Below are 26,086 nucleotides of genomic sequence, written 5' to 3' on the forward strand. Positions count from 1 at the left end.
CTCAAACTGCCCGCTCTCCCCAAGGCTCGGGCTGCCGGTTCCCTGGCTGACAAGGGAGGGCTCGGGCTGCCTGCTCAAACTGCCCGGCCCTGCTCTCCCTGGGGCTCGGGCTGTCTGCCCTGCAACTGGGTCCCAGCAGAGTCCTCTGGCCGCCATTAATGAAATTTTTCTTGCGAACCCCCTGAAACGTTCTGCGAACCCCCAGGGGTTTGTGAGCCCCACTTTGGGAACCACTGCCCTAGAATGACTGTTGGAAGGAATAAAGCAACGTTGAGAGGAAAATGTTGGGGTCATATTATGAAATCAAGTGATTTGAATGAGGTGAGCAGACTGCTGATGGTTTACTCCTTCAGGAGCATAGGGTCGTTTACACAGGGCCATCCAGGAAAGTTAATCCGAATTAACTAAAGAGGTGAATTTTAAGTGAATTAGTTATACCTCACTAAACCCCTGTATGAACACCCTCATTCAGAATTAGCGTGGCCTTAATGTGGTGTAGCTGAATTCACTGCCACAGTGAATTAAATTAAACTGCATTAAGGCCACTTTAAATCTGAACAGAATCCACAAAGGGATTTAATGCAGTTTAACTAATCCACTTCAGATTCACCCCTTTAGTTAATTTGGATTAATTTTCTTGGATGTCCCTGTGTAGACAAGCCCTTAGTAAGAGCTCTAATGTGGAGACCTGCTGAGCTTTTACTCTGTTGATGTGACCTTCACAAACTGGGGACTGTCTCATTCTGTACCCATGAAATGGTGGTGCTGTTTTGAGACCATCAGTGAGGTTGTTGGTTTTTGTATTTTTTATTAAATGTAGTCATTGATTCAGAGGAATTTACAACAGGCTTAAACCCAACATGTGGTTGTTTTAAAAAATAAATGTTCCCAGCAGCAAACACAATAAATCTTCATATATTCAAACCAAAACAGAGTGAAACAAGCACGAATCCTTTGCAGGAGGCTGTTTGCTATAGCCGTGGGAGTCACTGCCAATTTCAGCACTTGGTTGCTCTTCCAGTTCTCCTTATCCTATAAACAGACAACGCTTGCATCACACACAGCCCATGTTGCTCTGGGATGGGCTGTTTCCTTCAGAAGTTTGGCTCCGGTGTAGGAAAGTGTCCCTAGTCAGGAAAACACCTAAGCCTGTGCTTAATTTTAAGTGTGCCAGACTGTGTCCTTCCAAACTTGGGCCTGTTGCTGGGTTGGCACTGGAATCCACGCGGTCAGTGCAAAACCAGCTGGAACTCCTGCATGTTGGCTGTGAATCCCGAGGCTTGCTCCAACCCTGGATCAGAGCACGCGCTCCAGGTGGATCCCAAAGACAACCGCTGTGTGAAGTGAAATCAAAGCCCCGGCTTTAGCCTCAGTCCTGCCCTGGAGGAATACAGGCGGTGTAACATAGCTGCTCTGTCTAATGCAGTGGCCCCTCTTTGTTTAAAGAAACAGAGCTATGTAGACTACAAATGAAAGGAATAGAAAAGCCCAGGATGATGCTGGACACACATCTGCCTGTGATTTACCTCCATTGGAGGTCAATAAATGATATTCTGCATAAGACTCGTGCCTATTGAAGGAAAGGACTGAGCTGGCGTTTGAACTGGGGCGGGGGAGAGAGGATGTGTGAGGTGGTCTGTCCTGCGGTATATCAGACCCCACTGAGCCCTGCTTGTAAATTACATTGGAGTTCCCCTGCAGATTGCATCCATTGCCTGAGCTAAGCAGAACCCACCAGAGAACCGTGCAGCTTGGATGCATTGAGGAGACAGCACATGGATTACCATTCCCCTGCTCCTTTCAGATGTTTTCTGCTTCCCATTAAGAAACAAACAAAACTGCTCCATAAAACCAGGGTCAGCGTCAGAGGGTGGCCTTTTGTCTCCCAATTAAAAATATACAAGCACCAAAAATCCCGTGGGTGTGGGTGTCTCATTCTGATGGCTAAATAATAAAGCAGGGTTTGTTCAGCAGAAAGGAATCCTTCGGCTGTGAAATCAAAATACGCCTGGGAAACAACTTAAAGTGAGAAATAATAACTGTAGGGCTGCATGTTTCCTGGGCTGGTAGGAAGCACAGAGCTTTAGCCATAGTAACTAGAGTGGAAAACTGCAGCGCTCTCTAGTCTCCCTTCACAGGCCAAGGATCAAGAAGGATCAAGGCTGCAAAGTCCTCGCTTCTCAAATTAGTTGTAGGGTCCCGGCATTCTTGCTTTGATGGTGGCACTGGGAAGAGTGGGGTAAGTGGCCCCGGCTTCCTATTCACCTCTAGATCAGAAACTGCTTCTCCACCAGCGTTTTTGCCGCCAGATTTCTCCTTCCAAGTGCATCCCGCAGCATCTTCACCAACTGAAAGCAGAAGAGAGCAGGTGGACAGCTGCAGACTAGGGCTAGCCAGAACCTCCCCCGGCAGCACCATAAAACCCCCACAGGCAGACCAAGCACTTTGAAGGATGCTGTTACACTGCAGCCCTCATGGAAATGAACTATCTGATCAGAAGCTGCATTTTGCCATCGATTCCCAGTGTAAAGCGATTCTGACCATTCAGCGTGGCTGGACTCAGCCAAGCAGGGAATACACAGTGGAGGGGTCAAAAAATGGAGGTGCATAAATGCCCACGATGTAATTATCTTGATTGCCAGCACTGGTTGGATAACTGTGCAGGCGAATCACGAGCTGTGCTAGTGCATGTGATTAGCCTATTTGCAAATGAGGGCAGCATTTGGACACCTACTCATTGTAGAAAACCTAGCGCTTGGCATTAGTGCCTGCCGCCGGCTTTACCTTCTGCACAACGAAGGTGATGATTGCGGCCAGCAGGAAATCCTGCGTGCCCAGGTCGACGACCGAGAAGAGCAGGGTGTCGAAGAGAAGCAAGGCCAGCTCGTTGTTGTAGAAGAGAGTCCTGCTGAACAAGGCGCTGGCATCTGGGGGCAGGAAGAAGCTGCTTAGAGCACTATTTAGGACGACGGACGTCGTGCCCACAGGCGGGTGCATGAGACCATGGTAGAGCCTTTAAACCCTGCTGAAGATACTGCTGTCCAGTTTCTGTGGAGGGCAGCACGCGCATGGCCCTAAACACAGAGCCTGAAGCATGATCCCAGCCCTAGCAACAGCGCAGGGCTGCATCCGCCCCACCGTGCTGCTCCTTCTGTACTGGGGAATACCTGATTTTTCCTGGGTGCATCCAGGGGTTAAAGGAAGGTGGGGCAGGGTGGGGAGGACAGCTCCTGCGCTAGAAACAGGTTGGCACTGTCCAGGGCTCTCCTTCCCCTCGGCTAGTGCAGGGAGAGTGCCCCCTCTTGTCTCAATGGAACGGGAGCCCCCAGCTCCTGCCAGGGCAGCACCCATTCCAGCAGGAGGTGAGAATTTTACAAATGCACCTGCTGTGGCTGAACCCATTGGCAGCTGGGGCAGATCCTCCTCAAGCCGGGCAGCCCTCGGGCGTAGCTGGGGGTCATGGCCTCATGCATGGACGACAGGGCAGGTGGCTGAGTCAGCGACAGCAGGCCCCGGCTGCACAAAGGGAGCAGAATCCTACCAAGAGAGCCCAGCCCCTCTGTCGGCAGGAAGGTTTAAAGGCCTCTGTACCCTTGCCGGGCTTGAGTCCTACCTCTCAGATACAGCTAGTAGAGAGCAGAGGACTCAATCCAGTACAATGAGACATGCTCAGACCTGGCAGCTGCAGGAGGAAGGGGGAGCTGAGTGATCCTGGGTAGCGAGGTCTTGGAGATCTTAGGAGCCAGTATCGTCCCTCCACTTGGGAACGGACGTTTGAAGTTTACAATGGGGCACGCTCTGCCCACCCCTTCCCAACAGGTGGAGGTCTAGCACCCCATCTCCACCCAGGGCCAGCACTACCTGAATCAGCATGTGATGGATCCCAGTAGCAGCACAAAGTGCAGTGACCGAACGGCATGAGTGACTGCAAGGCCTAGATGATGAAATCAGGACATTTCCAGTTTGTATGGAGCAGTTAACCCCTGAGCGTCCCAGCCTGCAGTCACACCTTGCTGATGACTGCCAGCAATTAGGGGACCAGGAGGATTCACATCTGAGTAAATAAGCTCCCAAGAAAAGCTCAGCGAGCTACCTGTGTACAGAATGGACGTGTCTACCGGCTCCTGGAACTCCATGTCCATGACACGTTCCAGGAAGAACTTGTCCTTCACAACGTAGTCCAAATCTCTGTATGCCTGGGGGAGAAATGCTGGTGCTGTCGGTGGGGTTAGGAGAAGTAGTGATGCACATGGCAGCCTCACCATGGTGTCCAAATAGCTCAGTGAGCCAGAGAGAAGAACATAAGAATAGCCATTCTGGGGGGTTAGATGAATGATCCATCTGGCTAAGAGCTCACCATCTTCTCTGTGAGAGCGCATAGAGACCCCAGAGAGCAGGGGTCCATTATGCTAGGCGCTGTACATGCAAACACACAGCAAGAGAAACAATTCTGGCCCCCTGAGAGGTTACAGTCTCCCTTCACAGGACAACGGAAGCATTCACCCCATTTTACAGGTGGGCAACTGGGACCACCGATCAAAGGTATTTAGGCTCCTAACCACCTTTGAAATCAAGGGATCTTAGGAGCCTAAACACCTTGGAGGATCTGGGCCTAAGTGACTTGGCCAAGGTCACAGAGGGAGTCCATGACAAAGCTGGGAACTGAACCTCAGAACTCCTGGTCAATGCCTGATCCCTGGCAGCACCTCCTTCCCCCATTCGGGAAGTAGTGGTTCTGGGTAGATATCAGGAGGGGATTCTTTTTCATTCCAACAGTGACTGGGATTAGGAACCATCTACAGGGAAGGCAGCAGGGTGCTAGAGAATGGGCACTCCAACGTGTTTGGAGTTAGTGTGTACACAGTACACTGGGGCAGATCCTACCGTCAGGTCCATGCACGCCATGCCCGCGGGCTGCAGTGGGAGGCATAGTTGAGGGTGGGGTTTGGCCCCTGAACTGCAGATTTGATCAGATACTACCTACAAATCTAGTGGCTGCACCCCCTGATCTGCTGCATGTGACTTGCTTCCCGGCCTGCCGGGGGACAGGGTCAGCTGAGCAGTAGGTTCCTTGGAGAGGTAGGCCCAGCCTGGAGCCATTTAACCAACCCCCACCCCAGCTCTTTGGGCACTGGGACCTAACTCGGAACCATGATCTCCAGTTCCACCCTTGTTGGGGATGAGCAACCTGCCGGCCTTGGTATTAGACACCAGACCTTGTGCAATGCCTGGTGTCCACAGCACCTATAATACTTTTTGCTCTCCTAAAGTGCCGTTCATTGGATAATCTCAAAGCCCTTCATGAATATCAATTAATTAAGCCTCAGAACTCCCCAGTGAGAAAGGGACGATCACCCTCATTTTACAGCTGGGGAAACTGAGGCACGGAGCAGGGCAGCGACTTACCTAAGGTGAGTCAGTGACAGAAACTAAATGAACCCAAGAGTCCCAGTTCCCAGTCTCTTGCTCCAACCACTAGTTCCCACTAAAATCTAAAGGTGGACACAACCAGACCTTTGGAAAAGGCAAATAATGGACTCACGTGTTCAAGGAACGAGCTGAGAAATCGATTCAAGGTGTAATAACTCCTTAGTCTTTGCTCATGTAGGTCGACCCTGACTCTCTCCCCTCTCGGGCCCTGCAAAGAAAGTTCCCAGAAGCACTTTCAGCTCACAGCGGGAGCCCAGAGAGCCCAGCTCTCTGCTTCTGAGGAAAAATAATTTGTTTTCATTCAAATTTTCACTTTGGCAGCAGGGATTTTGGCTCAATTTTCACCTGCTGCTTTGGAGACTTTGCTTTGCATGGCAGACACCCACAACTGGGGAGTTTTCAATTATGAACCACGTACGCCAAGATGTAGTTACAAACAGTTGGGCAGCCCGTAGTCCTTAAACAAATGACATCAAAGGGACTTGCAAGCGTGCACTTCAACTCAGGTGAGATTGAGTGATGCTGGTGACAGGTGGAGCTGTGCAAAACTCAGCCAATTGGGATCACAGAAGTTCGGGAAATTGTATTTGCTCATTTGATTTGAATTCAAATGAACACAAACCTCAGCTTAGCTGGCCGGGTTTTAGTGGTTATGAGCATCTGAACCTGACTTGGGCAAGAACTTATCTGTCCCAAAGGCGCCTGCATCTGTCCAGACTTTCCAGTGTGTAACGGAGCATGACATCAGTGACACTTGCCTCATTTGGGGTTTCCTTTAGAAAGGGTCCCAAGTCACAACTGTTGAGTCTGGAATGGATGGGTTTGGATATGGGGCGTTGGTTCAGGCATTACAGAGAGATGGGTCAGCTGCAAAATTCAGATCTGAACCCTGGTTTGGATTCCAGCATCCACCCAGGAAGTTCAGCGGTGTTTGGATCTGGCTGTAATGAACCATGGATGAATCCAGGGCCTCCAGCACTGAAATCACAAGACCCTACACCACTTGGATTAAAGGAATAAGGCCCGGATCCTCAAAGGTATTTAGGCTCCTAACTTCCATTGAAATCAATTTGATATGTCAATAGCTGTGAAGAAGAGACCAGCCATTAGGAACATATGACCAGTCACCAATGCAGTGGTGTGTTACAAAGGGTTTAGGTTTAGACCATCTCCAGTTTTGCCTTGAAAGTTGTGCACTGTTCTCAATTAGGGTGTCTCCTGGAGCAGGGAGTTCAGGAGAGATGAAGAGCAGTAAGAAGGTAAATTGCATTTGACAGCCAGAGACACAGTTAGGGTTCCAGGCTACTCCAGCTATTCTCTAGCATCATCGTTAAGGAAGGGCTGGATTGATCATCATCTTTTTTTAAAGGTGTGACTATATTGAAAAGGGTTCTGATTTTTTTCCAACACCAGCCTGCACAATGGATCTAGCGATAACACTCACAGAACTCAACATCACTGCAGTTCTTCTGCTCCTGTCTGAGAAATCTCGAGAGCAGAGGATTGAAAACCAACCCATGTAAAAAAAAGCATGAAAAAGCCAACAGTAAGGAGTCTAGGTAGCCCTGCAAAGGGGAAAATACCTCCATCAAGGGCTGCGTTATCTTGTCATACAGCTGCCTGGCTCTGTCCGTGAGAAGCACCTCGAAGGTCTGAATGTCAGAGTTGGCCTCCAGACCTCTTAGAGGGCACAGGTTCTCCTGCCAAGGGAGACAACTGAAGTGTAACCAGGGAAAGGCAATAATACTGACTGGCATCTCCATAGGGCCGTATGTCCCAAGATCGCACAGTTCTCTACAGAGCGATTCCAGATTCTGTACACGAGGATTACGTCACCCACCACTAAAGGCAAAGACGAAGGCTTCTGCATTAAAGAAAAGATAAATGAGGCAAATACTTCCTCCTCCTGTGCCTTATGGTAAACCCTGCACTGGCCCCCACAAGGATGGCAGCCCTCCAGAGGCAGAGACCAGCAGGCTCAAGAAGGAGTGACTAGGAAGTAAGATCGAACAAGGAGGCTGGATTACCTCCTCTTTCCTGAGGCAGGCATGCATGGCATCCATGCCCACATCCGCATGGCCGTGCACGCTCCGCCCGTGGACGTAGAAGCCGTAGCATCCGTGCATCAGGATGAAGACAGACACCTGCAGGGATGGAGAATAGGACGTGGAGGATGAGAGGCTCATTACGTTTCTGGAGGTCAAGCCCAGAAATGTGCAGTGTGCACCAGACTCCTATGCTTCGTGATGCCATGCCCCCCCCCCCCTCCTCCAAACACACATCATCTGCGGTGGACCCACTGAGCTGCTGGCAATCTACAGAGCACACTTGGGTTACATCCAATGCTTATACACGCAGAGCAGCTACTCACGGTAGCAAGTCAACCCGGAGCAAGGGGAGCTGTGGCAGCGAACGGAAGGAGAGCGAGTTACTCACTCATTTCCTCCTCGACCTCAGACCTGTTCCGAATCGCTCGTTTTCATGGACCATTAGCATAAAGAAACCAAAAAGGCTTTCTGGGCACATGGCAAATCCAAGAGTGAATGAAGATGCAGAGTGGATTCCTAGCCATGCCACCAGCGCAGGGAGGAAGCACATTGACGGGTCATAAGAAGAAATCTGATACATTGTATAAAGTACCCAGTGGATGGGAGTCTTCACCCTGCACTGCCCCCAGCCCTTTAGGGCCAGGCTGTCAGCTGGCCTCTGCTTTGTGCCAGCGTGAAATTCGCATGCACACCACTGAGTGTGCACACCTGCACCCGCAGGCCTAACTGTCCAATGTGTGTGCACGGTGCAGGTTGCAAAGTGTGCAAATGTAAGGTTTGTGTGCCCAGAGCGGTGCATGCCCAGATTTTGTGCGCACACCCCAGGGGAGCCTGGCTGGAAATCAAGCCCTTTCCTAGTCGGGTAAATTAGAATCTTATACCGAGGTGTTATTAGGGAGACAAAGAAACAACATCGTTTTACAATATAATTTGCACCTTAACAGCGCCCCTTTAAATGTTCAGTTGGTGTAAATTTGGTGCAGCTCCATTGACTTTAATGCAGGGGCTGGCTCAGCGCATGTGATCTGTCGCTAACCCAGGGCAAGACTCACGTTGCTCATGGAACAGAGATCTATGAACTGATGAATCTTGTTCTCCACAAACCGCTCGTAGATGCCTATGAAAAACACCACCTGCAGAAACAGCAACACGCAGCTGCGCCGTCGTGACTTAGCAGACGTTTCACATAACACATCCCGGGAAGCATGACAACACAAAGTTTCCTTTCCTCCCTTCCTCCCACCTTTTCTGGGAGCACTCATTTTTGTCCTTCATCATGGCCCACAGGGGTAACGCTCTTGCCCCCAGGCCACAAGTTCAAGTCCCACCCAAGCACATAGGTTCAAAGCCAGAGCTGACGGACATTCCAGGGTTTCAGGCATTAATGCTAGATTGGCTGATGACCCAATAGGTCTTTTCCTTCTCTCATCTCCATTGTTTGTGCCATAGTGGAGCGTGAAAGGAGCCTAGTTAAAGGTACTCTCCTTCAGACGAAATGCTAAACTCTTTCTTCTGCCCATCTTTGAGCTGCCTAGGTGGAGATTAAACCCACACTCTTAGGAGAACTTTGATATCTGGCTGAGCCTCCCACTATCTCAGGATTTGGGGACTTCAACAGCAGAATCAAGGGGAAGGGTTGGGACGGCTTTGTGGCCTGCATCATGCGGGAGGTCAGACTAGATGATCATAATGGCCCCTTCTGACCTTAAAGTCTATGAGTCTATCTCAAAAAGGGCCCAATCCTGAGTGCTCTTGGCTCCTTTCACACCCTCAGTTTCCCCAGAGCACTTTACCAACACAACAGGCAGAGAGTAACCTGTGCAATCCCCAGTGCCAGCCAGAGAGAAGCGGCAATCCCAAATCTAAGGATTGGGCTCCAGGCAGCCAGGTAGGCGTCAGCGCCAGGGTGCAGATCCAGGTTCAGGTCTCGTGAGGCGATGTTCTTCAAGCCCACAACCTGGAATAAAAACAGGTGAAGTAAATCAGAATCCTTATGTGAGATGAGTTCTTTAGGGGCTGCGAGGCATGAATAAATAACAACTGACCATGGCAAATCCTGGAAGATTACAGTAAACCTGGACTGTTCCCTGAATTCCTGACCCTTCTGCAAAAGTCTCCAGCACATAAGACATGCAGGTCCCAGGACAGGGCATAGACAGGTTCCTGCTTTCTAAACTCTTGGGACCAAATTTTCAACCAGCCTCTAAATCAGTGCCCACAATTTCATGCCCACCATTTTTTTTCACATTCAAAAACTGCCACATTGATCTGAGCAAATGGGGTGCGTAATTAACTGCCCAATTTGGAAGTGCAAATGCTGTTTGGGTGCACAAATACAAGTCATTGCAGAGGCAAGAAATTGGAGGAGCAAAGGTAGAGATTGCGTCTGGAAAAGAAATGGGATTCTTCTCTCACTTCCCAAATTTTGCCAGGCTCTGAAGAACGGTCCATACCCAGAGTACCATGCTACATAGAATCACAGTCCTTAAAAGGAGGCATTTAATAAACGACTATACACAACAGACAATTAACCAGGCTTCCACAGAGCCTAAATTCTGGCTTTGTTTCCTTTCTTCACCAGTGACCATAACCTGGCTGAATCTCTCTCTCCACAGCACACAGAGACATCTGGTGGCTGAATGCTATAACTGCAAGCCTATCTCCTTCCACAGAGGGCCAGTTACCAAGGTGCTGTACCCTTTCCGCATCATTACAGATGTTCAGACTGGTTGGGATTAAAATACAAAACATGTCTCATCCTCCCTGAACCCTTGCCCCAAGCTCAGTCGAAACCTCAAACAAGCCTCTATTTTAGGTTGACCAGACAGCAAGTGTGAAAAATCGGGACAGGGGATGGAGGGTAATAGGAGTCTATATAAGAAAAACACCCAAAACTCGGGACTGTCCCTATAAAATCGGGACATCTGGTCACCCTACTCTATTTCCCCTCCGTGATCAGAGCTGCAGAATGGTGGCAGTGCTTTTTCACGGTGTCACGTCCAGAATTATATCCGCAGAGAGCACCAGGACTATGGATGGGTCGGTGCCAGATCCCAGAGGTTACTTACTTCCTCCAGGTGTCCTTCTCCCCACCTCCCACGTACCTCCAGGAGCAGTAACACTGCGAACAGCTGAAGTGATGGATTCAATTTCCTATGAGTCTGAATCTCGTTCCACTCATTGGCTATCAGGAAAGTTCTCCAAATACTCACAGAGGAAATGGCCCTCTGCCCTCCTAAGGGGAAAACAACACACTGATTTCAATTTGCTTTATTTTAAAAACCGGCACGGGCTCCTAGGACACAAAGCTCCACACAGTTGGGTTTCCCTGAGCCTCACTTCCATTAATTTACTGCTCTCGATATGAAATCATTACAATCAGAGGTGAGCTGGCTCCCAAAATAGCCGCCTGCCAAGCTGCCACTGATTTCCCAGAAGCGCGGAGGATCTGGAAGTGCTTTATAAACACTAATTAGCCAAGTCAGCAGCAATGCAGCCCTGTGTTGTGCAGCAGGGATTAGCATCATGTTTTTCAAAAAAGGGCCTCTCTTTCTGGGCGTTTGACTTTCGACACCTTGGGTGTGCATGGGGGGGGATTTTAAGAAGCCCCCAAATCACTTAGGCACAAGTCAGTGGGATTGTGCTTCTAAATCCCTTACACCCAGATATTAAAAAGTATTTAGTTTTTGCTGCAATCAGGACTGCACAGCCCCACAGAGGAACCAGGCTCCTTACTCTCTTTAGAAAATGGGATTTCGACATTGCAATGCTGAGTACAGCTAAGCATGGGGGGTGAAATCCTGGCTGTTGAAGTCAATGGCAAAGCTCCCATTGACATTGATAGGGTCAAGATTTCACCCAAGCACCTAAAAATGGAAGTAACCCCAAAGCAATTTCTGAAAATCTGACCCGAAGGGGACATCCACACTACAATCAGGTGGTCTGGCTAGCTCGAGTCACGCTAGCAGTGAAGCTACAGCAGCACAGGTAAGCTGTTGAGCACATACCTGGGGTCCAGGTGGGCTTGGACAGCCCATGCTGCCAATCTGTGATGCCGCGGCTTCACTGCTGTTGTTATTGGGCTATTTAAATCAGAGCATGCTTGGGTCTGTCCATACGTGCTGCAGCCGTACCTCTGACTGCAGTGTAGACACACCCTCAGGCTGCACAGGGAGTCACCCACCCAATCAGGAATAGAACCCAGGAGTCCTGACCCCCCGCCCCCCAGACTCACTAGACCATGTTGCCCTCCCCTGCTTGCTAAGTGAAGAGGAGCCAATGAGCATTCCATTGATATTTCTGCAACGCTGACGTTTTATAAAATACTTGTGAGCTGAATTCTCAAAAGAGAAGCGGAAACGGCACATGTGCAGGGCTAATGCTCTGTGGGCGCACATGCGTGCAGCTGGGACCGAGGCACGTCAGGGTGTGTCACAGGGTGGCTGGTCCCTGTGCAAGCCCCTGCGCCAGAACAGATGTTCCCAATTTGGTCAGTTTAGAGGGTGGGGCAGCAGCTGGGGGGTTATAAAGGAGCAGGGGAATCAGAGGGAAAGTCCTGGTGAGAATCAGCCAGGAGAGGTCAGGGGACTGCAGGAGGTCTCTGGGGAAAGCTGCCAAGAACTCTCTGCAGGCCCCCTCTGAAAGGAGGAGGAATTATCAGGAAGCCAGTGGAGGCCAGCCAAGGCCAGAGAAGGCTGAAGGCTGTGGCAGAGAGAGAGATGACTTGCTCAGAGCTGGGGCGCAGTGAGGTGTGCCAGGGAAACTGGGCGGAGCCCGGGCACGGTAGTTGGTGTCTTGCCTGGGTTATTATGGTGTTGGGACTTGTTATGTGCATGGGGCTTTCTTCTATCATAATTAACCCCACAAGGACCATTTGCACAAAGAAAGGCTGTATGGACTATTTCCAGGGACTCAGTAGGACAGAAACGGAGGCAGGTTTTCAACCGAACACCCAGCTGAAAAGGGACCCTCCCCAGCTCGGTGAAAATGAGCGAGGGTGGGGGAGAGCGAGCGACAGAGGGAGGGGGGGATGGAGTGAAAGGGGCGGGGCCTTGGAGACAGGGCGGGGCAAGGGTGTTCAGTTTTGTTTGGTCAGAAAGTTGGCAACCCTAATTCATGCCGTGGCCCGCTGCAGGAAGTAGCTCCAGTCAGGGCTGCTCTATGACAGGGTGGTTTACAAACACAGAGGGCCCACAGAGAGGGAAAGGTTGAATTGACCTGCCGGTGCTTTAAATGCTGGTTTCTCCTTTGGCTTTTCCCAGTCTATCAGGAAGATGGAGATTGTTACCTGGGTGATCAGGAGATGAAGCAAGTCCACAGCCTGAAATAAGAGCAGTCAGAAAGGTTTAGCTCATTACCACACAGCCAGCAGGCTCACTCTAGCTAGGGCCAGCTCAGCCAAACCTGGGGCCCCTCTGTGAAGCCATTTCTTTGGGGGGCAGGCTGCAAAACCCCAGGCCTTCTCCCCTCCTGCCCCAAACTGCTCAGGAAGGAGAGGCAGTCCCTGGGTCAGAGAGCGGTACAGGCAGCACAGGTAACTACTACAGTGCTGTGGGAGGGTGTCTGGGGATGGAGCTCAGCATGCCGTGACCCATGCACCAAAGCACACGTCACTGGAGCACCAGAACTTCAACCAGCTGCGAAGCTCTGTGGCTGCAGGGCCAATCGCCTGTCTGAGCTGGCCCCGGCTTTAGCAAAGGGACCCCGGGAGCTGCCCAGAACCCCAGCCAAAGGCCACGGCTAACTTACAGCTAAACGATCAGAACCTGTGAGATCGCCTGAGAAGAGGCTGTTTCCAGAACGGTGGGTTTCAGACAGGCTGGAACCGCAAAGAAAATGGCATTTCCCCCAGTATTTTGGCTTCTGACCTACTCTTAGGTGGGTTTTGAAACTCTTTGGGACAGGCTTTCCCACCCTCCCAGGCCGACCCATGCCCCGTAGCAGCCAGTTCTGCCCTCTCCTCCGCCATCCCCCACACTTGAAATGAAATGAAATGGAGATATCCCATCTCCTAGAACTGGAAGGGACCTTGAAAGGTCATTGAGTCCAGCCCCCTGCCTTCACTAGCAGGACCAAGTACTGATTTTGCCCCAGATCCCCAAGTGGCCCCCTCAAGGATTGAACTCACAACCCTGGGTTTAGCAGGCCAATGCTCAAACCACTGAGCTATCCCTCCCTTCTCTGCCCCGCACGCCCTCCTGCTTACCTTTAACACAAAAGCACAGGACAAGTAGATAATAAAGTTGGTTTCGATTTGACTGCCTGCCGGGGGCACCATAACCTCAACCGCTGAAGACTGCTGACCCTGGGGATGGATTAAATGAATTTCGACTGGAGGAGAAAAACTCGTGTCATTTCCTACAGATCAAGGCTGAGAAGATCTAGGGTCACACTTCCCCCACCGGCAGAGAACGGCTGCTCTAGCTCACCGTGTAGATTCCCCAGTGCTTTGCCTGTCAGGTTTTGAACAACCAGGCTTCCATCACTAGCTCCAGGGAACCTCTCCACAGTCCCATTGATCTCCCTGGAGGAATGAGACGTTCCCGCGTCTCTTTATTCTGAGCCTGCTGCAACCCTCAGCAATCTGGCTGGGCTGGATCCTGCGCTTTGATACAGACTCTCCCTGTCCCCGGCATATCAAAAATTCAGACTCTGAAGATTTCAAGTGTGACTTGATACCGGATCTATCAAGCACCAAGTCAGCCAGATCACCGTGAGCCCCAGCACCAAGCCAGGAGGCCGAGTAGTTAGAGCAGCGGTTCTCAAACTTCATTGCGGCGTGACCCCTTTCTGACCACAAAAATTACTACCTGATCCCAGGAGGGGGGACCAAAGCCTGAGTTCACGAGTCCCACTCCTCCAGTGGGGAGGCCAAGGCTGAAGCCCCGGGTGGTGGGGCTTGGGCCCCCGAGTGGTGGGGCTTGGACTTTGGCCCAGGCCCCAGCAAGTCTAAGTCAGCCCTGGTGACACTTTGGGGTCCTGACCCACAGCTTGAGAACCGCTGAACTAGGGACGTAGCAGTTCAGAACAGCTCAGGAAAGAACCAGGCAGAATGCATAAAGAAACACGACTCACCTTGAAAACAATGAGCCAATAAATCCCCGTCCCAAGGGCGACCATGAAGAAGGCGTTAGCCAGGGCCCCGGTAAAGAAGGCAAAGAACTTGACTAAAATCTGGGGAAGGAAAAAGGAAATGGACAAATATTGGGAGGAGAAAAACCTTTGTTATGTGTGTCGGCTTGACCCTTGCCTTGGGGTCAACTGCTGGAACTTGGAATCCTTTTTACATCCAGAAGGATCCCAAAGAGCTTTACAGACCATGGGCCAATTCCACCATGGATGTCAACGGGCCCAGCCCCCACTGACTTCAGCAGGAGCTGCGCCTGCTTTCGCCAGGGATGAGTATGGTCCTAAATGTAGCAATCGCTATCTCCAGTAGGGAACCGTGTGTTAGATCAAGCAGTTCCCTCACTGTGTATCTGAACCTCCTAATCAATAACAGAGCAGCTTTCAGAGGGCTCAATGACATCATCTCAGAAGCTGCTGGATCAGCGACGCTAATGAGGAATTTCACCTCTCTCTAGTGCTTTCCATCCAAGGATCTCAGACACTTTATAGACATTAATGACTGAAACCTCTGTCTCTATTTGGGGCTGGTGGTGTTATTCCCACTTTACAGAGGGCAAAAATAAGGCAGGGACTGGTTAGAACCAGAAGGAGAGGGGGGGAACCACAGGAAAGGGTAACCCCTCCAAACCCCAGAGAGTTGCATGGAAACGGTGTGGAGCAGACCAGAAATGGATGTACACAGTGTGGGGAGGGGAAGCGCAGTAGATGGACCTGAGCTCATGGAGTCTGGATAGAACAAAATCAGTGGAGCGGGGAAGGAGTCAGAAAGTAGAGGCCACTTTGAACTGGATTCAGACCTGGATAGGAAGCTGGAAGAGTTGACCAAGGACATGGGTGTGATCCTGCTTCCTAATGACAGAACAGTTGGGCTGAAGCATTCTAGAGCTCTTAAAATCTAGCAAGTAGGGATGGAGGAAGACCATGAGACAGGGAATTTGCAATAGGCCAGTTGGGAATTGGGGAGACACTATTAAATATATTTGCAGTCTCAATGTTGGGGTATCATCACATTCTGGCAATGTTCAGAAGGCAGCAATATGCAGTGACCAGGCACGTAGCCAACATTTACGATCTCTTCCTTACTATAAAGTTTATATTCTGAAGTCTAGACCTCCGCACCCAACTGCTGGTCTTCAGCAAGGCGTACAAGGCTGCCAGAGAGCCCAGGATGGCAAGCGCTATCTGTCAGAGAAAGAAGTTGTCATTCTTTCCAGAACTCAGAAGAGACGGCAATCACATCTTCACCTGCTTAGGCTGAACACCCACACTTCAGGCGGTCAGGCCTCATGGTAGAACGGTCCCCTGTTCTGGCCTTAAAATCTATACATCTGCGAACCGGGTGAATAGATGGATACAAATCCAACCTGCACTGACTCATTAGCATACACGAGTCCTGTGCACATGTGAGTCATCATTCCATCTGCTGTTCTGGAGGCTAAAGGCTCTTCGTATAGTGAAACTACTGCGTTTTCAGGTCCCTGGTTGTCCCTCATTGCTTATCATGGAGTCCAACCCAGATCCCTGTGGGCCCTCATTTGGAGTCCTAACTGGGTGTCATGGCAGCCTCCTTTTTTATTTCTTGAAGGCTGAACACATGCAGCTCCCTAAGTCTTTCCACATCCATCACTCCCTTCATGCCCCAGAACAGCCTTGCTGTCTCCTCCAGGCACTTTCCAGCAGGTGGATGACCTATGGCCCATAGTGCAGCGTGCGCGAATGATTACTACTCACATCTGTGTCTCGTGGAGACGTTCCAGGACGATGTGTGTATGACACTGCAAAGGATACCTGCAAGGGAAAGAAAGTGAGCAAGGGAGACAGCAGCAAGTCAGTCTAGGACTAGAGCTTGAATTGACAGCGCTGCCCAGGATTTTCAAACGTGACGTATGATGTGGGGGGGGCCTCAATGGTGCCATTTTCAGAAATTGCTGAGCACCTGTCTTCTGAAAATCAGCTGTGGTTAAGGTTGCACACCCCAGAAGTCACTCGTCACTTTGGAAATCATGGCCCGTATGGGCTTTAACAACAATGGTGAGCATCACGGATGGTCCAGACCCGGCAATCTCAATACATTTGTCTAACCAGACAATGAAATTGCCTGGCAAAGTCCTGGCGGAAACAGGCTGCTGCCATTGCTCACAAAGACCTTGTCTACAGCGGCAAAAATGTTACCCATAATTCACCCTGGTGGTAGTAGTAGAAGCTGTCGTGTAGGTAGGACACAGCGGCTTTTACCACCATGTCATCAGTATCTGCTCAGAACAAGATTAGACAGCATGGAAAACATTTCAGAGTCTACTTCTGCCCTGCCCACGATATGGCATTGGCTACTGCCTGGGGAGCTGTCCCCCGGGGGAATTATTTATTGTGTGTGTTTATGGTAGTGCCTAGAGCAGGGGTCGGCAACGTTTGGCATGCGGCTCACCAGGGTAAGCACCCTAGCGGGCCGGGCCAGTTTATTTACCTGCTGACGTGGCAGGTTCGGCCAATCGCGGCCCCCACTGGCCGCGGTTCGCCGTCCCGGGCCAATGGGGGCGGCAGGAAGCCGCGGCCAGCACATCCCTCACCCGCGCCGCTTCCCGCCGCCCCCATTGGCCCGGGATGGCGAACCACGGCCAGTGGGGGCCGCAATCGGTCGAACCTGCTCCGTCAGCAGGTAAATAAACTGGCCTGGCCCGCCGGGGTGCTTACCCTGGTGAGCCGTGTGCTGAACATTGCCAACCCCTGGCCTAGAGCCTCTGACAGAGATCAGCATGCCAGGCACTATGCAACCCTAGGGAGAGACAGGCCTTGCCCCAAGGAGCTTACAGTGTAACTGGACAAGACTGACCAAGGGTTGGAGGGGGAATAGAGGTACAGAGAGAAGTGAGTCACCCCAGATCACTGGGAGAGCCAGAAATAGACGGCAGGTCTCCTGAGTCCCAGTCCAGTGTTCTACCCACTAGACCATGGTGCTGATAGTTGCCAGCGTAGATGCATGCAGCCTTTGAGGAAGCTGATGGGCACATTGAAGATGGAATCAGTTGGCTGGTTTCCAGGCGTTTGTTCCTCTGGCAGAGTTAGACCGTATGTTCCCCCCTCCCTGTTGGTTACAGGGGTTCCAGACCCATTCATGTCACCAGCTGATGATTAGATGCGATGGTGATGGGTGCCCCGTCTGCGGGATTTGTCACACAGCATTGGCAAGAGTGTACAGCACATAATAATAACTAAGCTGTCCCATGAACGAGGCACTTAGATGTCCGAGGATGCCTTAGATGGGCACTTAGATGAAAAGGGTCCTAGTGCTCCCTCAGAGACTGGCACGTGGGAAGCCCATGAGTGGCCAGTGACTAAGGTGACCAGACAGCAAATGTGAAAAATCGGGATGGTGGGGGGTAATAGGAGCCTATATAAGAAAAAGACCCAACAATCGGGACTGTCCCTATAAAATCAGGATATCTGGTCACCTTACCAGTGACCCATTCATGCACTGCCCCAAACCTGTCCTACCAGATTCAGGTACACACAGGAGATTCCCCCAGTCTGCACAGCTTCAGCACAGGTCTCCTGTGCCTGCCCCAGAGCCACCATCGGTCTTGACCTCTTAATGCACGACCGCCCACAGCCCCAGCCACCTGCACAGAGGGCGAGTTCATTACATTTCCTACCTGGCTGGCAAAGTGTGGGCTTGGGGAGAGGAGGCACAATTGAACTCAGTCTCAACCCGGACAACATCCAAGCTCATTCCCGGCTCTAATTATCACCTGCTGAAACAACAGCTGCCAAGCGCTGGGGAACTCAAAGGAAAGTCAACCAGGTCTTGTTGTTTCAGCTGCTTCGTTTCACATTATTTCTCTCCCTCTCTCCCCCTCTGCAGCTCCCGCCAAGGGAATCCTGGGGTGCCACAAACTTGCCTGCGTTGTTGCAGTGCTGTCTTGCTTTGCATACTTCACTGTCAACAGGAAAGCAGGCTGGTCTCCTGGGCTACTGGTTGGCAAGTCAACACTGCACGAGCCAGCGTCAAAGGGAAAAAACAGAGAGGGGTTATCCGGGGGACAGAGCAAATAATTGGAGAGGCGAACAATGAATTTTAATGAAACCTCTGTAGGAAACGAGTGGAGGGAGTTGAGTTAATTGTGCAGAGCGGGATGGGGAGATTAGAATTCTTTTTGCACAGAAGATGGTGAGTTTCAGCACGAGGGGAGACGCATGGAATGGGATCTCCTTGGGGAGGGTGATAAAGGAGATGCTAGCTGTAAGCTGGCAAGGAATACACTAGAGAGGGGATGGCTGATTATAAACACCATCTCCTCTGGGAATCCAGGCTTTGGTCTCGCCGATGGGGCGGTCGGTGTGCAGAGCTGTCTGTGTAGGCGATGAGGTTACACGTACAAATAGCTCGGCTGCGTCCTGCCAACGCTTCTGGGCACTACATTAATGCCAAGGTGGGTAGCCCTGGGTGGGTTCAAAATGCAGGTAGCTGGTCTGGTAGCCTGTGGGCACCAGGCACGGGGCTGTGCAAAGTCCCCAGGTTAGGTGGAAGCAAAGTGCACTGAGACTGCCACAGAGCATGCTGGGACTTTATCCTGGGAGCCTACTGGCTGGTGGATCTCACTCAGTGCTTGGCTGGGGGCACTAATCACATTGCACGGAGCAGACCAAGACCTAGACACATATTCCACAAAGATGCCTTTATTGGTCATTACCTAGTAGGCGGGTCATATATGTAGGGTGACTAGATGTCCCGATTTTATAGTCCCGATATTTGGGGCTTTTTTTAATATGGGTTCCTATTACCCCCCCCCACCCTCTGTCCCGATTTTTCACACTTGCTGTCTGGTCACCCTACATATATGGTCAGGGCCGGCTCTAATTTTTTTGCCGCCCCACGCAAAAAAGAAGAGTGCCGCCCCCCCCTGCCCCGCGAGCGCCATGCCGCGCCGCCGTACCCCCCCTCAGTGCCGCCGAAATCCCTGCCCCCCCAGCACCACGTCGCCTGAATCCCCGCCCCCCAGAACGCCACGCCGCCCGAAGCCACGCCCCCCTCTGAGCACCGCGCCAACCCCCGCCCCTCCTCCGAGCGCCAGCCCCCGCCCCCTCAACGCCACGCCGCGCCGCGCCAACCCCCGCCCCTCCTCCGAGCGCCAGCTCCCGCCCCCCCCCAGCGCCGCGCCGCGCCAACCCCCGCCCAATAAATAAATTAATAAAAACCTGAGCGCCGCCCCAGCCCAAGGTGCCGCCCCAAGCACGTGCTTGGTCGGCTGGTGCCTGGAGCCGGCCCTGTATATGGTAGGGTAGGTCCATGCACCTTACCTCGGGGCTCTCTGGCTCCACCTAGCTGTGTGTGTGTGTCTCTCTCTCTCTGCCCACTAGCTGTGGAGCTACAAATCCCAGCATTCTAATTAAAGGGCCAGTCCTTATATTTTAACCCGCGGGATCCTGACACATTGCAGGGTTCAATCTCTTCCTGATGCCAGAGAAGAAAGGTGATTGAACCACCTACCCCCGTCAGTCTCTGAATTCTTTGTGCTCCGGGGCTTGCCCTACTACAGAGCCAGCCACACTGTACCTAATTTTCCTGGAGAAACGCCTGTAACATCCCTTCTTTGTGACAAACGTGGGGGAACAAAAACTGATAGCAGTCAAAGAGGCTGAACCGTTGACTGCCCCAGTGGCCTGTCCATGCCCTTTACCTTAGGAGCAGCCCTGCTGCCAACGTGACAGATGCTGGTTGATTGGATAGGTTCCCTTGCCTGCCCGAGAGCCCATCAACCAGAAAGAATCTTCTTAGCCTCTGAGAGCTCAGGGAGGCTGAAAGAAACAAGCAGAGAGGAGGGTTAGCTGCATACACAGACGCACCATTTCTGGTCGCCAGGGCAGTCAACCAAGATGCAATCTCAGAGAAGGGCTGCAAACGTAATGAGCACTGAGCTACCTATTTACAGAGACACCATAAATGCCAGCTAGCTGCACACCCAACTTCTGAAGAACCAGGGATGAGAACGCACATCTGCTCCAAGACAACTTACACATCCTTATAACCAGCCTTATCACATCCCGCCCATCAGCCTGTTCATTGGTAATAAGACTACTACTACTACCTAGCTCTCATCAGTCGATCTCAAAGTGCTTTACAAAGGAGGTCAGTGTCGATATCCCCATTTTACAGATGGAGAAACTGAGGCAGTGAAGAGATTCCCCCAAGGTCACTCAGGTGGCAAGCACCAGAGCCAGGAATAGAATCCACGTCTCCTGAGTCCCAGTAGTAGCAGAATTCTAGTATAGCCCTCGAACTGGAATGAGAATGGCACAATGTCCTGCTTTTTGATAGCAATAAATCATCTCTCCCTCCGGCATGGATTTAGTCTGCCTGATCTGTGGCTTTCGGGCAGATTCTGAAGGCACTTTACGTGCCTGCATAGCCCCTAGAGCAATCCCATAGGAGTCAATGTAGACTCGCTGGAGTAAAATTCTAAGCATGCCTAAGAGTTTGCAGGATTGAATTTGCTTTGATTCCTTTTGCAGAACTCCATAAGGACAAATCCAAACCAAAATCAATGTAGTGAGGAAGCTGGTAACCGACCCAGGTTCCTTACCAGATATAAGAGGTGGACAATATGTAACAATTTTTTTTTTTAAATGAAACTTGTCTGTTTTCAAGTTCACAAACTTCAGCACAAAAGGTCACATTTGGTATGAGAATTTCTGCATTTGCAAAACCAAACCAAACAAACCCGCACCACTTGGACAAGTGGAATCCAAAATGCATTGCATTCGCTTAGGCAAAGGGCTCCCCTAGAGGGCAAAGGGGCTGGGAGTAGGATCCCCCACCCCTACCACTAGCTGGCCTTAATGTTACTTTGCTCTCATTTAGCCCCTTACGAATGTTGTTATAACTATTCCAGATCACCTCCCTAGGAGACAGGTATACATAGCATCATCCCCCATTTACAGATGGGCAGTCTGTGCTTCAGAGATATTAAGGGCAAGAGTTTCAGACTCCTCCAGGCACAAAAGCAGATTCAAAAATGCACACACATTTGTGTGCCTAAATTGTGTGCACATTTACCATAATTGCATGTGCAAATATGCTAATTATGCATGCAAGTGACTAGAAAGACTGGAACTGATGATAAGTATGCCACCATTTTTGCACAGTGATGGGTCTGAAAATCCAGACCCGAGGGACTTGCCCAAGTTCTCACACATCAGTCTGCAGTGTAGGTGTAATTATGTCGAGTCCATGATATTAGAGAGACAAGATGGGTGAGGTAATACCTTTTATTGGACCAACGACGTCAGTATCAGAACCAGGATTAGAATCTTGGTCTTTTGACTCTCAGTCCCATGGGCGGCGGGTGAACGTGCCATTGGGGGGAGGCTAGCCCTCTCCCACTGCCCTTCTACCCCCCCCTCGCCCAGAGCACACACACACACCGCAGCCCCGGAGCGCCAGGCAGGCGGGTGGCGTGGCCCAAACCCCAGCACACCAGGCAGATGGAGCAGCCCCTGCCCTGGAGCACCAGGCAGATGGGCAGAGCAGCTGAAGCGCCCCCAGCCCCGGAGCACCCCCAGCACCAGGTAGATAGAGGGGTGGTGCAGCGTGGTCCCAGTCCCAGCGCACCCAGAGTGGGAAAGGAACTGGAAGTAGACAAGAGCGAACTTTGGGACGGAGTGTGGGCACGGCCATGCAAGGCTGTTTGGGGAGGGCACCGCCTTCCCCTGCCTATGCTACCCACCGCCCATGCTCAGTCCTATGTCTGAGGCACTAAACTACAGTGTCTTCAGGAAAATCACTTCACAAAAATTTCCTGTCTGCAAAATAGCAATAGGAAAAAACGATCAAATTGAGATGATAAATCCTAAACACACCCGCATTGCGCTAATGTCTGAGAATCAAGCGTGATTGGAGCTTGCAGTAGAAGGATTGCGCAAGCAACCTGTGTATTGGTTCAAATGGCCAGCTAGCTACTTGCATGCCAATACCTAATTGGCATATGGTAATTGTGCATGCAAATTAGGCACCCAATTGGAGACACAGTTTTGTGAGAGTAAATTGCATTTTAAAGGTTTTCAATTTGAATAGAGAAAGGTTTCATTAATTACACAGGGCTGGCCTTTTTCACTGAGCAGCATCGGTTTCACAGCCAAAGCCCTAGCCAGCAGGAGACGCTCTTCCAGACAAGGGAGGCCAGTTTCAAATTCCAGGGGCATAAAGTGAGTCTGAAAAGTCTTTCCTACGTCTATTTCAAGCAGATAAAGGTCTTAAGATTCATGACTCCATTTTTAAACCACTAAAGCCTAACGGGCTGGAACATACTGCTGCCTCCCAATCACTCCTTACACAAAGAAATAGGATTTGACAGGGAATAATCCACACAACAACCAACTGTGTGATCTGTGCATGAGAATGAAATGTAGGGTCACCAGGTCAAGGCACAAAAGCGGGGGCCAATAGACTGTGTGCTTGGGCCAGACACGAGCCTATGGGGATGCCACCTGTGGAGAAATAGCAAACGAGCTTGAACAGGGGAACGGGTATGATGGATCAGCTGCACAAGACTTGGCCATGTGATAGAAGCAGCCCAGAATTAACTTGCCGGCGGAGTGGTCAGTGAAAACAGGTAACATTTCATCACATGGCTAACGGCTATTGGTGCAGCACAAGCTAAGCAAAAGGGCAGGGATGTAAAATCCTAACAACCCCACAGGTATTATTTGTGCCCATCCCCCGCCCAGATACCGATTAGCCAAGCTGTCCGCATCGCTACATAAATTGATCCCCCATTGTGGGATGGCCTCTGAAAGGCAGCAACCATCAATGGAAGCAATGCAGTGTCTACACTGACACTGCATCGACCTAACTATGTTGACCTAAGCGTTCTGCCTCTTGCAGAGCTGGAGTTATTAAGTCGGTGTAGTAGGCGAGTTACACGGGGACAGGCTTTGGAGCAGAGCCTGGAGCTGGAGCGCAGAGCAGCTCCGGAGCAGTAGGTTTTTGCCTGGAGCTGGAGCGGAGCCGGAGCACAGCTCCAAAGCCCTGCATAGGGAGATATATTTTAGTGTAGATGCTTACAGCAAAGATCCCCAAACTGTGGGGCATGCCCCCCTAGGAACATTCGGGGGGATGCGGTGGAGCCTGGGCGGGGAGGGAGCGCCTCCCAACCTTGCCCCCAGCTCTGCTCTGGCCACGGCTCCGCTCCAGGCCCCAACCCCAGCCCCAGCTCCCGGCCACGGCTCTGTCCCTGGCCCCAGACCCGGCCCCCTGCCTCAGCCCCCTTACCCCTGTCTGCCCCCCCCCCCAGCTCTTAGCCCCGGTTCGGGGGGGGGGGAGCGTAGACAAGGGTAAGGGGGGCACAACCTTAAAAGTTTAGGGACCACTGGCTTACAGAGTTAGGTCAAAATAAGCTGCTTTATGTCAACGTAACTCTGTAGTATAGAAACCGCTCAGTGAACTTACCCCTGTGCTTGAGTGCTTTGCTGAATCAGGGCAATAGAGCGTCTCTCTCCTCCCTGCATCCAGGAGGCCTTTGTGCGATCCTCATGCCAAATCTGTTATTAACTGCTCCCCCTCCCGCACCTCCATACCAGCTTTACCACTGGGTCCCTTCCGTTATCTGTTCACTAATAATCACAGCAACCTCTATGCAGCTACCACGGTGCCAGGTCAGTTGCCCAGCCAGCATCAGGAATGGGAGGTGTGGGCACCAAAGCCTTGGGGCTAATACTGGCATTATGGGTGACTAAATATCCCTGATTTTGGGAAGGCTGGGTCCTGTGGTTAGCCAGTAAAACACAGCTCACACACTGAACACGGGCTGTTACATTCTGTTCCCTGGCTCTACCGAAGCACTTTGCTCCCTGCAGGTTATAATAAGGACACAGGACAATGTCCTCTTTTTGTCACAGGAGTCGTGCAACAAGTAGCACCAAAGGCCTGGGGCAGATGATCACCTGAACAGAGCATTTAATCGTTGAGCTCCAGCGGGGACAGGGGCGGGGGTTCAGCGTCGCCTTTTATGTGCAAAGATTTTTTTTTTAAATGCTGCTTTGCAAACACTGACAAATTCAGCCTTGTGGGGAAATGACCATGCCCCCCCCCCCCCCTCTGTTTGCTCATCTGAGAAATGGGAATCAGACCAACATGGCTATCGATGACTTTCAGGAGCCCATCTGGAGACAATTAGGTGTTAAGCAGCAACAGCTCCTCTCGTCTTGAGTGAATAGACAGGGTTCTAGGTGTCTCCAGTTGGGTGCCCAAAACTGGAGGCACCCAGAATTAGAGACTGCTTTTGAACATTTCGGCCTAAGTGATTTGCCCAAAGCCATAGGGAACCGGGGCAGTGCCAGGATTAGATCTGCTGACTCAGAGTCCCATGCACTAGCCACTACACCACACCACCTGTCTGTGAACAACTGAGGCCTTTAGATGGCCAGCTAACAGACTGCCATGACTCGCACACTCGCTGGTGCAAAATGACACCTGTTCCGTCTTTTTCCTGCAGATTTGCTGGATCCCTGCTCGTTAAGAGCAGGCCTGTGGAGCGTAAATGTCAAAGCAAACCAGGCAGTCTGAGCTAAGCCCATTGCCTTACAAGGCTTCATTAGTCCTGCCTGAGCGCTTAGCAGAACAGGTACTCGGCTAACGAGCTCCAGCACTGCTTCTCGCTGTGGCTGGAAGTAGCTGGGGATCCTTCCCAGCTAAACAGAAATATTAGGATTCACAGAGACATGTTTAAAGCTGAGAAGCAAAAGAAAATTGAGACAGGGAAACCAACGCTCTCGCCAATAGAGAATCTCACCCGGGCTATTCAGCTGCAGCTGGGGATTCGCTACAGGGACTGGCCACAGCCAGTTCCCCTGGTCATTGGAGAACTGCAGGAACATCTCGTAAAATATGGGCTCAGGGACTCGTCGCAGCAGGTTGGACACCTGTACAGCGCACTGTAAAATAAAACCACGACGATGCTATAACAAAGATGCCGTGTAATTAGCCCTCCTTTGCCCAGATGCAGCTTTATCTGCACCGCAGAGACTTGTTCCATTTTTAAGCAGAAAAAGACCCTGCGATTTCCACTAACATTTACTGCCTGGGATTTGGGGGATATTCAGCCTCTTGGATTACGTTCTGGTCTCTTTTGAAAATCTGGCCCTCAGAGGAAAATTCTCCTCTCCTATTCAGTTCGGCTTGACGAGACTCATTCCCGGCCTGGGGATTCCCAGGACACAGGGAATGTCAAAGCCAGCCAGATAAGCAACTCACCCAAGGGCCCAGAGACAATCTGTGTCAGGGCAGAGACTAGATTCCCAGATCCCCAGTGCTGGCATACAGACACAGACGTATTAAACAGCAGTGTCTGACTGTAAAGACCATGAAAAGATTGAGCATTATTTCAAAATTCATTAACCTCGGGGGGCGGAAGAGTCTTGGGTACAAGGGAGGAAAATAAATCGCTAGCTCTGGGAACCCAGTGACTTATCATGGAGTTTCATTGCAA

The 26,086-nt window shown here is 51.1% G+C and overlaps 1 protein-coding gene across 1 annotated transcript in view; it reads right to left on the reverse strand.

Annotated features, from left to right (window-relative positions):
* Positions 1-791: 791 nt before the first annotated feature.
* LOC101942456 (meckelin-like) overlaps positions 792-26,086 on the reverse strand; it is a 32,136-nt gene continuing 6,841 nt past the window's right edge. The window contains exons 8-25 of the mRNA XM_065567294.1: positions 25,391-25,532; positions 20,282-20,399; positions 18,503-18,593; positions 16,338-16,394; positions 15,690-15,788; positions 14,553-14,651; positions 13,684-13,782; positions 12,696-12,798; positions 10,583-10,713; positions 9,295-9,435; positions 8,531-8,611; positions 7,458-7,574; positions 7,014-7,130; positions 5,543-5,638; positions 4,094-4,196; positions 2,785-2,927; positions 2,266-2,348; positions 792-1,032 (exon numbers count right to left, since the gene is read on the reverse strand). Coding sequence (XP_065423366.1) covers positions 2,268-2,348; positions 2,785-2,927; positions 4,094-4,196; positions 5,543-5,638; positions 7,014-7,130; positions 7,458-7,574; positions 8,531-8,611; positions 9,295-9,435; positions 10,583-10,713; positions 12,696-12,798; positions 13,684-13,782; positions 14,553-14,651; positions 15,690-15,788; positions 16,338-16,394; positions 18,503-18,593; positions 20,282-20,399; positions 25,391-25,532 — 1,818 coding nt within the window. The 3' untranslated portion in view covers positions 792-1,032; positions 2,266-2,267. The remainder of the gene's footprint in view (positions 1,033-2,265; positions 2,349-2,784; positions 2,928-4,093; positions 4,197-5,542; positions 5,639-7,013; positions 7,131-7,457; positions 7,575-8,530; positions 8,612-9,294; positions 9,436-10,582; positions 10,714-12,695; positions 12,799-13,683; positions 13,783-14,552; positions 14,652-15,689; positions 15,789-16,337; positions 16,395-18,502; positions 18,594-20,281; positions 20,400-25,390; positions 25,533-26,086) is intronic.

This window comes from Chrysemys picta, chromosome 14, assembly GCF_011386835.1.
Source record: "Chrysemys picta bellii isolate R12L10 chromosome 14, ASM1138683v2, whole genome shotgun sequence".
Classification (NCBI taxonomy): Eukaryota; Metazoa; Chordata; order Testudines; family Emydidae; genus Chrysemys; species Chrysemys picta.